Source organism: Rhincodon typus, chromosome 17, assembly GCF_021869965.1.
Source record: "Rhincodon typus isolate 14 chromosome 17, sRhiTyp1.1, whole genome shotgun sequence".
Lineage (NCBI taxonomy): Eukaryota > Metazoa > Chordata > Chondrichthyes > Orectolobiformes > Rhincodontidae > Rhincodon > Rhincodon typus.
In genome coordinates, this window is record NC_063348.1 from 54,921,807 (window position 1) to 54,934,814 (window position 13,008).

At 41.5% G+C, this 13,008-nt stretch overlaps 1 protein-coding gene across 1 annotated transcript in view; it reads right to left on the reverse strand.

The window, feature by feature from the left end:
• LOC125485228 (protein kinase C-binding protein NELL1-like) overlaps positions 1-9,017 on the reverse strand; it is a 69,959-nt gene extending 60,942 nt beyond the window's left edge. The window contains exon 1 of the mRNA XM_048607081.1: positions 8,778-9,017. Within this exon, the coding sequence (XP_048463038.1) occupies positions 8,778-8,979 (202 nt within the window). The 5' untranslated portion in view covers positions 8,980-9,017. The remainder of the gene's footprint in view (positions 1-8,777) is intronic.
• Positions 9,018-13,008: the final 3,991 nt, after the last annotated feature.

Sequence of the window (13,008 nt, forward strand, 5' to 3'; positions counted from 1 at the left end):
TCTGATGAAGGGTCTAGGCCCGAAACGTCAGCCTTTCTGCTCCTATGATGCTGCTTGGCCTGCTGTGTTCATCCAGCCCTGCACCTTGTTATCATCAATTGGGAGTTGCTCTGCACGGTTCTGGACATGGCAGACATGAGGAAATTGATGCCCTGCTATGATCTAGAGGTCTTTGTGGATGGGATGATGCAGAAGATGGATGAGACCACGCCATCAAATCCTGCCAGAGGGGTCTAAGGTTGCCAACCAGGACATCTGGAGGAATGCCCAATAATGCAGGGGGAAGGTCAATGATATTCTCCGCCCTGCAAGCTTAAGTGTCACCATCTTCTTTCAGCCACTTCACGCTCATTCTATCTCTGCCACTGTACCCATCTCCCACCAAGACTCATGCTCACTATTGCCTGCAAAATCTTCCCTCACCTGCTCTTACCCATCCAACCCCACACTGTCCTAACCCTTTAACACTGTGTCGAATGTGACTAAAAACTGGTAAAAACTGAGATGAATGATTGCATGTTACACAGAAATGACCATCATGATGTTTGTTGAAATCTCTTCGGGAAGAAGACTGATGCTCAAGCCCAGATGCCCTGGGATTGTCACAAAAGTTAATCAAATTATTTAAAATCACCAAGTTATTTGTCCAATGGACTCAGTCTAACAGAAAGCATAGTAATAGAAGCAAAATATTGCGGATGTTGGAAATCTGAAACAAAACTGAGAACAGCTGGATAAAGTCTGCAAATCTGTCAGAATTGTTGGGAAATAGAAACATAGTTAAGGGTTGAATACTTATCTGAAGAATTATTGAACTCAAAACGTTAACTCTGTTTCTCTCTCCACAGTTGCTGCCAGACCTGCTGAACTTCTCTAGCAGTTTTATTTTCTCACAGAAAGGACTGACCAGGTTTCTGTACATCACATGAATCACTATTTATTACAAGAAATCTGCTCCAATCACAGGGAAACCAAAATATGAATAACCAAGTTATAACTCTATCAACGTACCTCTAACCCCTTCCTAAACCCCTACTCACACGTGTGAGTAGACTCAAACAAACAGAAAATACATTGGCACTATAGGCAAGAGAAATGAGAGGAATGCAGTTCGGTATCACCATCCACAGAACCTGATAAAATGTCCCTTTTGCTTCTTCCATGTTCGTCTAATTTCCAGTGATAGGTCCAAATCCTTTTAGGTCTTTGCTGAATACTCAGGCTGCTTTGTACATTAATTGCTCAGTTTCTCAGTCACTGGTTTGAGGCAATAGCATAATAGTGGATGACAGTAACTAGCTACATTTCAGTTCCTGGACACTTTACTACAAAGAGAGAAAAAGAGAGATGTTGTCTCATGCAGATTGGAGACCTGCTGTCTCTGCATTGTTCACACACAGGCTATCCACCTGCCCAGGAAACAATCAGAGAGTTGCTGACTCCTGGCCTCCACAACTGCTCATAATTGAAAGCACAACAACGCCTCTACTTCCTCAGGAGGCTAAGGAAATTCAGCATGTCCATCAAGGCACTTCCCAATTTTTATAGATGTACCATAGGAAGTATTCTATTCAGATGCTGCATGGATTTGTACGGCAATTGCTCTGCCCGGGACCATAGGAGAATACACAGAGTTGTAAACACAGCTCAGTCCACCACGCACGCCAACTTTCCATCTATTGACTCCATCTATACTACTCGCTGCATCAGGATGGCAGCCAATGTAATCAAAGACCCCTCCTATCCTGGTTGTAGTTGACTGATTGATTTATTTTCATGTGTACCAAAATACAGTGATAAGCTTTGTTTATGAGTGGTACAGGCAGATCACAGCAAGCTCAGGATGGACAGCTCAAAAAAACTTAGAGGCATTACAGGTTACATTGCAGGTTACATTATTTGAGGCTCGAGTCCATTCAACAGTCTGATGATGGCTGGAGCCTCTTCTGGTGGGCAGAAGATACAAGACATGAAAGTTTAAACACATGTCCTAACAGGTTCAAGAACAGCTTCTTCCCCGCGTTATCAAACTTCTGAACGGACCTCTCAAATTTTAAATTTAAGTGCTGCTCTCAGTCTTTGTGCACCTTCTCTGCAGCTGTAACACTGTATTATTCACTCTGTTCTACTACCCTGATGCACTTTGTGTGCTATGATCTGCCTGTACTGCACGTGAAACAAAACTTTTCACTGTACCTAGGTATATATGACAATAATAAATCAAATCAAATAATTGGAAAAAAACAATTCACAATCTATCTCTGGGTGAAGCTTTCTTGGAAAACTTACGGTGCCTTTGCGTCTCCAACATCTTCTCCCACTGCTTGATCAAAGCAACAGTATAAACACAACTCACAAGGATTTCCAGTAATCTCCTTTTCTTAAAATGCAGCAGCTACTTCTACAGTCCTTGTTTTAAAGCAATCCATTTCCAAAAAGCAAAATAAAGAAAAATGAAGAAAGGTGGTCTTTACATGCTGCATATATGTTTAACACTGAATAAATAAAATCTTACCTCTGGATGAGAAAGTTGTGAGTTTCAAGTCCCACTCGAGAGCAAAAATCCAAGATGTCCCTCCAGAGCAACCATTGTTTAGTCGGGATGTTAAATTGAAATAAGGAGATTGGCACTAGGTAACAGAGCCAGTCTGGGTACAATGTCTTCTGCATTGTGACCATTCTATGATTCAGTGATGCCTTATCATTTATAATATCCTAGTTGATATCACTGGCAAGACCACCAATCGTTTTCCATACCTAATTGCATTGAACGAACTGATTTTCTCTGAAGAAGGGTCACCAGACCTAAAATGTTAACTCTGCTTTCTCTCTCCACAGATGCGGCCAGAGTTTTCCCAGCAATTGCTTCTGAGTTCCAGCATCCACAGTTGTTGGGTGTTTTTTTTGATGTTTTAAGCTGTCTACTTAAGTGTTAAGTTAAGCCGTGGGTCTGGAGTCACATGTGGGCCAGACCAGATAAAGATTTCCTTCCCTAAAGGACATTAGTGAGCCAGACGGCTGCATTTTTATGACAATCACTGTTGGAACAGATTTTATTGATCTCAGATGTCACTATCTGTCATGGACATAGAATATAGAACAGCACAACACAGGAACAGGCCCTTTGGCCCACAATGCTGTGTTGAACATGACGCCAAATTAAACTAATCCCTTTTGCTTGCCGTTGGTCCATAACCTTCCATTCTTTGCATATTCATGTGCTTATCTAAAAGCCCCTTATATGCCCTTATCATATCTGCCTCCACCACCAACCCTGGCAGCACATTCCAGACTCCTACCACTCTCTGTATAAAAAACTTGCCCCTCACATCTCCTTTGAACATCCCCTCCTCATCTTTTCTGCATGGCCCCTAGTATTAGACATTTCAACTCTGGGACAAACATCTGACTGTCAACACTATCCATGCATCTCATAATTTTATAGACTTCTGTCAAGTCTCCCCACAGACTCCGCCTCTTCAGAGAAAACAATCCAAGTTTTTCTAGCCTCTCCTTATAGCTCATATCCTTTAATCCAGGCAGCATCCTGGTAAACCTCTTCTGCACCGTCTCCAAAGCCTCTATATCCTTCCTGTAATGTGGTGACCAGAAATGAATGCAACACTCTTAAGTGTGACCTGACTGAAGTCTTATAAAATTGCATGATGGGATCATTAGCTTGCAGCTCTACATTACCCGCCTAGTGAATTTACCAGTCTGCCACCTGATACTTTTAAGTAAATTTAAGCAGAATAGTGTGTTCCAGCCAATATTTATCCCTCAATCGCATCACTAAAACAGATAATCAGGTCAGGCAGTTTGTGGGATCTTGCTGTGCATCGGTTGGCTACTATGCTCCCTATAACTCAGCAGCAGCTACTATTCATGCATACTTAATGGGCTGTGAAACACGTCGGGACCCCCTGAGGTTGTGAAAGGCATTCAATTTCTTTGATCCCTAACCCAAGATGCAACGGCCAAAGAAAACATATTTCAACTTTGATTTAATCAGCCGTACCTATTTTAAGTGGCACACAGCAGGAATCAGGGAAATTCATTAAAAACGGTTCGATTTCACACGAGCTTTTCAGGTGAATATCAAAAAATAAGTCGCAAATTCTGAGAAGTTAATACTTTTTCTGGAAGTATGTGATTTAATGATGGATTAAAAAGATAAGGCAAAATCACATTCACTGTCTTATACTTTAAAGGTACAAGTTAATTCCTCACTTTATTATCAGGTGCTTGGAGCACAGAAGCATTCAACCCTTCTCACATAGATTGAATCACTTAAACTAGACAAAGGACAGTAATAAAGAAACAAAAGATATCTGTTGGGCATTCACTTTTTTCACCCACTTCTTTCTATTTGCAGTATACCTCGTTAATATCTAAATTCAACAAAGTTGAATCGACTTTTAACAACATCTGGCCTTAATTATGGCTGCCATTTTCTCTATGGCTACTGACCAAAGGGCGAAGAGGGGAGCCTAGTACCTCTCCTCACTGTTCCAATGCGCTGATCGAAGGAGTTTGATAACGTTTCAATGTGTTCAGTAAAATTCCTCCTTTTGTTCATCAGGATCTGCCATTTGCTAAACCACACAGCTCCCGTACCCCCCACCCCCCAAACCCCATGCCTCCCAAATCATGGCACATCAAGGAATTTGACCGTCTTGATGCAAGTTACAATATTAAACTATAGAGCTGGAAAACACAAACTGCAATATATCTTCTGCATTTAGATTTCATCCAACTCATTCCTTTGAAGCCATTTTTTTTTGTGTGTGCTTGTTCAGTAAGAACACTTTGTGATACATGGGCAGCTGAAAATTATTTTTGCTTTAAAAAGGTTCCAAGTTTATTTTTTTGTTTCGGTTGCCAGATTGCATCAATGCAGGTGTGAGATTGCATTGCATTGACAGCTCTATTACACTGCAATTCAGTTCCAGAAACTGTAGCCAGATGCACTGCTATCCAGATGTCACTCATTGCCTGGTAGCTGCTCAAATCATTCAGGCTCAAAGCTGTCGGACTGAAAGCAAAAGGTTTATATTCATGCAAAAAGAAAATGCAGTTTCCTCAGTGACTCACAGCCTAATCATGGAAGTACCTGACCCTTATTTATAAGGTTTGAACCCCAGCCTGTGCCAAGTCAGGTGTCTTTTTTAACTCCCTTGTGGGACGTGGGTGGCACTGTCTGGCCAACATTTATTGCCTGTCCCTAGTTGCCCTTGAGAATGTGGTGACGAGCTGCCTTCTTGAACTGCCGCAGTCCATGGGCTGTACGTTGACCCTCAATGCCCTTAGGGAGGCAATTCCAGGATGTGACCCAGCGATCGGTGCTGGAACCTTTGTTGTTTGTAAATATATGATTTAGAGAAAAATGTAGGTCATCTGATTAATAGGTTTGTGGATGACCCCAAAATTTGCAGAGTTGCAGATAGTGAGGAGGATTATCAAAGGATACAGCAGGATATGGGTAGCTTGCAGATTTGGGCAGAGAAACAGCAGATGGACTTTAATCCGGACAAATGCGAGGTGATACATTTTGGAAGATCAAAATTCAGGTGTGGATTATACAATAAATGGCAGAACCCTTTAGAGCATTGACGTACAGAGGGATCTGGGCATACAGGTCCACAGATCACTGGAAGTAACAACACAGGTGGGTAAGGTGGTCAGGAAGGCATACAGCATGCTCGCCATCATCGGCCTGGGCATCAAATATAAAAGTTGGTAAGTTATGTTACAGCTGTACAAAACTTTAGTTCGGCCTAAACTTTAGTATTTGGAATATTGCTTGCAGTTTTGGTCACCACACTACCAGAAGGTTGTGGATGATTTAGAGAGGGTGCAGAGAACATTTACCAGGATGTTGCCTGGTCTGGAGAGTTTTAGTTATGAGGAGAGACTGTAAAAACTCCAATTGTTTTTACTGGAAAGACGGAGGCTGAGGGCTGACCCAATTGAGGTCTACAAAATTATGAGAGGCATTGATAGGGTGGATAAGCAGAATCTTTTTCCCAGGGTGGAAAGGTAAACTACAAGAGGGCACAGGTTCAAGGTGAAAGTGGACAAGTTTAGGGGAGAAGTGGGGGCAAACTTTTTCACACAGAGGGTGGTGAGTGCTTGGAACATATTGCCAATGAAGGTGGTGGAAGCAGGCATGTTAGCAATGTCTAAGGCATATCGTGATAAACACATGAACGGGAGGCAAACAGAGGGATAGAAACTGTGCATGGGCAATAAGTAGTGGGTCTAAATAAGGATCAGGAATCAGCAGAGGCATGGTGGGCCAAATAGCGTGTTCCTGCGCTGTACTCTTCTGTATTGTATTGTAAATAGGAACATCAGTAGGTCATTCAGCCTCTCGAGCCTGCTCCACCATTCAGTAGGATCCTGGTTGAACACTCAATGTTCATATGGTATGGTGCTTATCATGGTAAATAGATAGGGAAAGACACTCCTCCAATTTATGAACAGGAGGGTATTATTCAGTGGTCGTCCTGTTTTACAGGGTGATCAGCAGCCAAGAAGAGACCAGGTAGCAGCCAGTTGAACTGGGGATGTGTACATAGGTTCCTCCATAACTGCAAGATACCAATTTGTCTTTTAACCAAATCTATGTGAGACCTTCAAATAAATTGAACTTACACGACTTACCAATCCAGTAGGACAGTGATAATTCTGAGTTTAGGGGCATAACTCAAGAATATGACACTTCCCTCCCCCTGAGACCACTGTGCCAACATCAAGCATTCCCGGATGTGTTACATCACAGCTCAGTTTAAGACATCACTCCATCCCAACAATTTGCTTTAAGTCCAACTTCAGCATGACTCATTTTTCACCCATGTAGATTTTCCCACTTACAACATGCAGCGTAACCTCTCCAAGTGAGACTGTCACTTAATTAGCAATTTACTCTGAATTATGAGTTGATCAGTGCTCTGCATCATCACTGAGGAGGCAAAGACTGTGTTACCGCCTTTGGTGAAGAACCCCCTACATCCCATAAAGAATGTAAGAAAACCAGATCAATTTTAACAATGCTTCACTCAAATCATCATTCAAGTAATGAGTCAAGTTCTGGTTGATGAGCTCCTATGGCCTAAATAATGAAGAATTACTCTTCAGGATTTGAATGAGTCAACTGTCTGTTAAAAAAAAGCCAGAACAAACCTTTCAATTCTGTTTTCCAGCTGCAGTTCAAAATCCCTGTCAGAGTACGAAGTCTATCAACTATGGAATGTATTTATAAACAGGCAATTTTTAATGTCAATTCTTATGGGCTAAACACTAATTAGACTTTGCAATATTTTGTTTCTTTATTATATGTTGTGAACATCACTGGCCGGGTCAGCATTGGTTGCCCATCCCTAATGTTGTCTGAAATGAGTGGCTTCCTAGGGAGCAGTTAAGAGTCAACTCCCTCACTGTTGATTCAGAGTCATGTAGACCGCGCCAGCTAGGGACAGTAAACTTCTCTCTAATGGACATTAGTGAACCTGATGCTTGTTTTTTAATGACAGTAATTTCATAAGACACCTAGATTTCAATTCCAGATTTTCACTGATTTGATTTAATGCTCCAACCTCCACTGTGGTGGGATTTCAATGCATTTCGCTAGAGCATTAGCTTAAATTATTAGCTCAGTGACAGTAGCATGATGGCACTCCTGCCTCATTGGGATGCACACTACAATTGACCAGGTATACTCTAGCTTGAGTTAAAGAACTCTAACAAACCACATTTACTAATATGGGGAAGTCATTAAGTAACAGTATTGTTGCTAGACCTAGCAATCCAGCTAATGGTTTGTTTTCAAATACCATTGTGCTAAAGATGCATTTTTGGAGTCAGTTAGTAAATGGGGAAAGATTGAAATGGGGCAACGTTTTCACACAGAGGGTGTTGCATGTATGGAATGAGCTGCCAGAGAAAGTGATGGAGGCTGGTACAATTACAACATTTAAAAGGCATCTGGATGGGTACATGAATAGGAAAGGTTTAGAGGGATATGGGCCAAATGCTGGCAACTAGGACTAGAATAATTTAGGATATCTGGTTGGTATGGATGAGTTGGACTGAAGGGTCTGTTTCTGTGCTGTATAACTCTTTGACTTTAAATCCCAAACTTTTTATATAGAAAAAAGCTAGTTCAATAGCAACCAGGAAAACGTTATCAATTGCTGTAAAAATCCATTCACATTTGCAATGTAACTTAGGGAAGGGAAATCTGCCTTCTTTACCTGGTCTGACCTATAAGTAACTCCAGACGTATAAATACCCCCTGAAGCAGCCTAGCAAGCCCCTCAGGACAAGTGGTGGGCATCAAAGGCTGGTGACAATATCCAATGAAGAAAGAAAAGGCCTCCTTTGTGTGAGAAGTGGATGAGAACTGGGTTTATTTGCCCATACCTTTGGGTCCACATAATTTCACGACAAAACAAAATCTGGGTTCACAGTATGACACGCTGGTGGAACCAGATACCTTGAGAACCCTTCGACAATCGAACACAACATGAGCTCGAGTAACATGAGTTACCACTAAACTCCCTCTGCACTCCATTATTTTCTACCACTGAGCAGGAGGAAAAAGAAAATCTTGAATGCTTTATTCTCTCAGTTCCGACAGCAATTTGGAGAAAAGGAACAAAAAAAGGCAATTTATTTTTTCTCTTGTGAGTTGTGAGTTTGGTACATCTATTGATATAAATAGGACGAATTTCAACAATTCAACAAACGTCAACAATTTTTGTTTAATTGCTTACCGATGCAGTTTTCTCCGGTGAATGAATAGTTGCCGTTGTCATGGTAACCAATCCTGCACTCACAGTGATACCATCCCGGTACATTTACACATCGGGCGTGTCTGTGACACTGTATGATGCCTTCGGTGCATTCATCAATATCTGTCTCGCATAAATATAGCGCACATATGAGGAGCAGCGCTTTTAATTCCACATCACACATAACTGATACAGCTTATGATTTCTATATCCTTCTCAGCATGAAATGCAGTGACCAGAATACTTAATATTGAATCAGCTTCACAAATGTCTTCACTGTGCTTGTTTTGGGGGAGTCAAAGGACATACGTTTGGATGCAAAAGGCAAAATGGGCCCACATTAAGTTCTGAATGATGTTGCAACCACGCGCCTCCTTGCAAAGATTATTTGTCAAAACAATTGTTTTGACATGTTAATGGCCTTTAAACAGGCTCCCGGTGACTCTAGAACTCTCACCTATCATTTCTCATTTCAAACCGATGCATGATCAACTGAGTTGTGGCCATAAAGCTCTTGATTTCTGTCATTCGACTCACAGTCCCTCATGTTTCTGCTTTACAAATGCATCATCTTACAAATTATCTCAAGGAAAAGAAAAATATGTTGAATTTAATGTGAAGCTGTGTCTTGGAAATTTCTAATCTGTCAAATTCAATACTTAAATTGTCGTCTTGTTCGATGATGCTCGCAACTGGAAAATGGATGGACCTAGTGATCGCCCAGATAAGCGTCAAAAAAAAAATCCTACTGTGAAATTAAAGTGATTTTTACCTGAACAGTAAAAAGTGCCGTTCCCTTATTAGAGAAAGATGATAACGGTGGTTTAACCTGAGGGTCACCACACCTCAGAAAAGGGAAGGGTGAGGAGGTGATTCATTCATGGCAACAGTAGAATGAATTGAACTGATTGAACTGATGAGAATAGCCACACTCCTACATTGTAACTTAGCTAACCAGCCCCCATGCTGAAGATTACAGACATGTCTTTCTGATTGATGTGCTGGGGTCCACCATCATTGTGGACGGGGATGTTTAAGGTGTCTCCTCCTCCAATGAGTTGTCCATCACCATTCACCATTGGATGTGGCAGGACTGCGGAGCTTAGAATGTGAGATCATTTTCCTCAGCCTATCACTTGCTGCTTTTACTGTGTGGTATACAACTAGTCCTGTTTGGTAGCTTCACCAGGTTGATATCTCATTTGTAGGTATGCTTGGGACTGCTTCTGGCATGCCCTTCAGCACTCTGTATTGAACCAGGGTTGATCCCCTGGCTTGATGGTAATGGTTAAATGGGGGATATACCGGGCCATAAGGTTACACACTGAGCCGGATTCTGATTCTGCTGTTGTTGATGGCCCACAGTGCTTCATGGATGCCTAGTCCTGAATTGCAAGGTCTGTTTCAAATCTATCTATTTTAGCACGGTGGAGGGTATCCTTAATGTAAAGAGAGATCGTTGACTCTATAAACATGTCCAGTGATCACTCCTGATGATGTTGTATTCGAGTTTAGAAGGATGAAAGGGGGTCTCATTACAAATTTCCAGAATATGGAGATGTCTGGATAGAGTGCATGTGGAGTAGATGTTTCACTAATTGGAGAGACTAGGATCATGGCCTCTAAGTGAAGGGATGCCCTTTTGGTACTGGGATGTGGATCTGTGGAACTCATTGTTGCAGATGGCTGAGGAGGTAAAGTCATTTTAGTGTTTTTAAGACAGAGAAAGATAGGCTGGTGATTTGTAAGGGATCAAAGCTTTTGGGAAGACGGCAGGAGAATGGGGTTGAGAAATGTATCGGCTGTGATTGAATGGTGGAGCAGACTCAATGAGCTGAATGACCTAATTTTGCTTGTGTGTCTTATGGTCTTAAGCATAGCAGTCAGACTATTACATTCAATGTGTCTTATCATGGGCCATGGTTAGTTCAATATTTGTTGTCCAAGGCCACTTGGAAAGAAGCCAAAAGTCAACCACATTTTTATGGGTCTGGAGTCACGTGTAGGTCAGCCCAGCCAAGGACAGCAGATTTCCTAAAAGAGTATTAGTGAACCAGCTGGGTGATTTTTTTTTTTTTACGAAATCAATGATCATTTCATCTCTCCTGGTTTTCAATTCCAGATTTTATACTTTCACAGAATTTTTACAGCGCAGATAGAGGCTATTTGGCCCATCATACATGTATCCATTCTCCAAATGAACAATTCCCTTTGTGCCATTCTCCTGCCTTCTTCCAGTGATCCTGCACATTCTCTCTTTTCAAATTACCAGCCTCCCTTGAACTGCCTCCATCGGACTCTCAGTGTGCATTCTAGACCCTATAAACTCTCCTCATGTACGTAATGTGTTCAGAACTTGTCCTTGTAGAGCTGAAGGGAGCGGTTCCTCTCATTCTCACACAGAAGGTTTGGTCTACCCTCTCTGGGATTTCATCCCAATTCTCTTAACCATGACTCCCCCATCTCTAAACCACGCCAATCACTAGATCCTCTCAAACCTGCTCTCCTACCTCCCAGACACCTCCCGTGACCATCACCGATTGCTGTGGAATATTCCATTGGTACGAGCTGGTGTCCCCCTGCCCTGTGAAATTTTGCTGCAAACCATTAACTAGTTCCCACTTCCTGACAGTTTTGATTCACAGAAAATGCCCCAGAATTAAAATCACTTGGTACTCATGCCTGCCAGGGTCTGAGGTCTTTGTGCTCGCTTCAAATGTCGTCATTGCAATGGGCAGTGGGCAGGTATTAGGGCTCTAAGATCGCTGCTTAGGGGAGGAAATGGCCTATTGCTACTACCAGTGAACTGTTAATCCAGAGACCCAGGTCATGTTCTACCTCATGGCAGACAGTGGAATTTGAATTCCATAAAAATCTATCATTAAGTGTCTAATGATGACCATGAATCCATTGTTGGAAAAACTGATCTGGTTCACGAATGTCCTTTAGGGAAGGAAGCTGACATCCTTACCTGGTCTGGCCTATATTTGACTTAAGACCCACAGCAATGTGATTGACTCTTAACTGCCCTCTGGGCAATTAGGGATGTGCAATGCATGCTGGCCTGGCCAGCAACAGCCAAAGCCCCTGAATGAATTTTCAAAAAGTGTTCAAAAGGCTGACTAACTTTATTCTGACCTACGTCAGAAAGTTGCACATTGCCATCCAAATTTAATGAAACATGATCAGGAAACTGCTAACTAAAAACATAAAGTATCTGGCTTCTCAAATTAGAACACTATTTAATGGAAAATGGTTCAGCTATTTTTGAGTGAAGGGCACTTCTTTCATTCTGTTAATTTAGAGTTAATGAGCCAGATTTTGTCATCAAAATAGCCATAAAGCTACTGTGGCTCCCTGTTATTTAAGAGCAAATTATACAGGGGCCTCAGGCGAGGAACATACGTGTGGTTGAATGTCAATATCCAAAGGTTTTTCTCCCACTTACTAGATTTATGAAAACTGCACAGCATTATCTGCTTCAGCACTGACATAGATAGAATATCACAATGTTGCACATCTGAGCTGAGTTATATTTGCCTCTGAGAGTTTAATCTTGTCATTCGAAGTGAAGATACTCTTGATGTATTGTGATAATTGTTAATTAAATCCCGATCAACCTTGCTGCATCAGAAAACAGTGAGGGGACAAAGTTGAGGAAAAGAAAGCTGGTAATAATGGGCAGAAAAGTAGAAAGCAAAAGTGGAAAATAGAGGAAATAGACGAGCAGCAAAAGGACATAGAGCAAAAAATGTGCAAAAATGTCAGAGACAAGCCAAAAGGTCCTCTGTCTGAATGCAAGAAGTGTTTGTAACAAAGTAGATGAATTAACAACAACAGTTCTAAAGAAATGTTACCTTTGTTTTTTCTTTCACAGATGCTGCCAGACCTGCTGAGCTTTTCCAGCAAATTTGTTTTTGTTCCTGATTTACAGCACCCACAGTTCTTTTGGTTTTCGGATGAATTAACAGCTCATATGGATGTAAACATGTACAATATGATTGTGATTACTGAAGTATGGCACCAGCATGATCTTAGCCAAGAAATGAACATCTAAGAGTTTTCAATAAACAGGAAGGATAGACAAAGAGGAAAAGGAGGCAGGGTGGCATTGTTAGTGAAAGGATAAAGGTGCAGGAAATCTAGATGTGGAATCAATCTCGACGAGCCGTATTTATACTAATAATATGGAACAGGGTTTTCAAGAAGAATT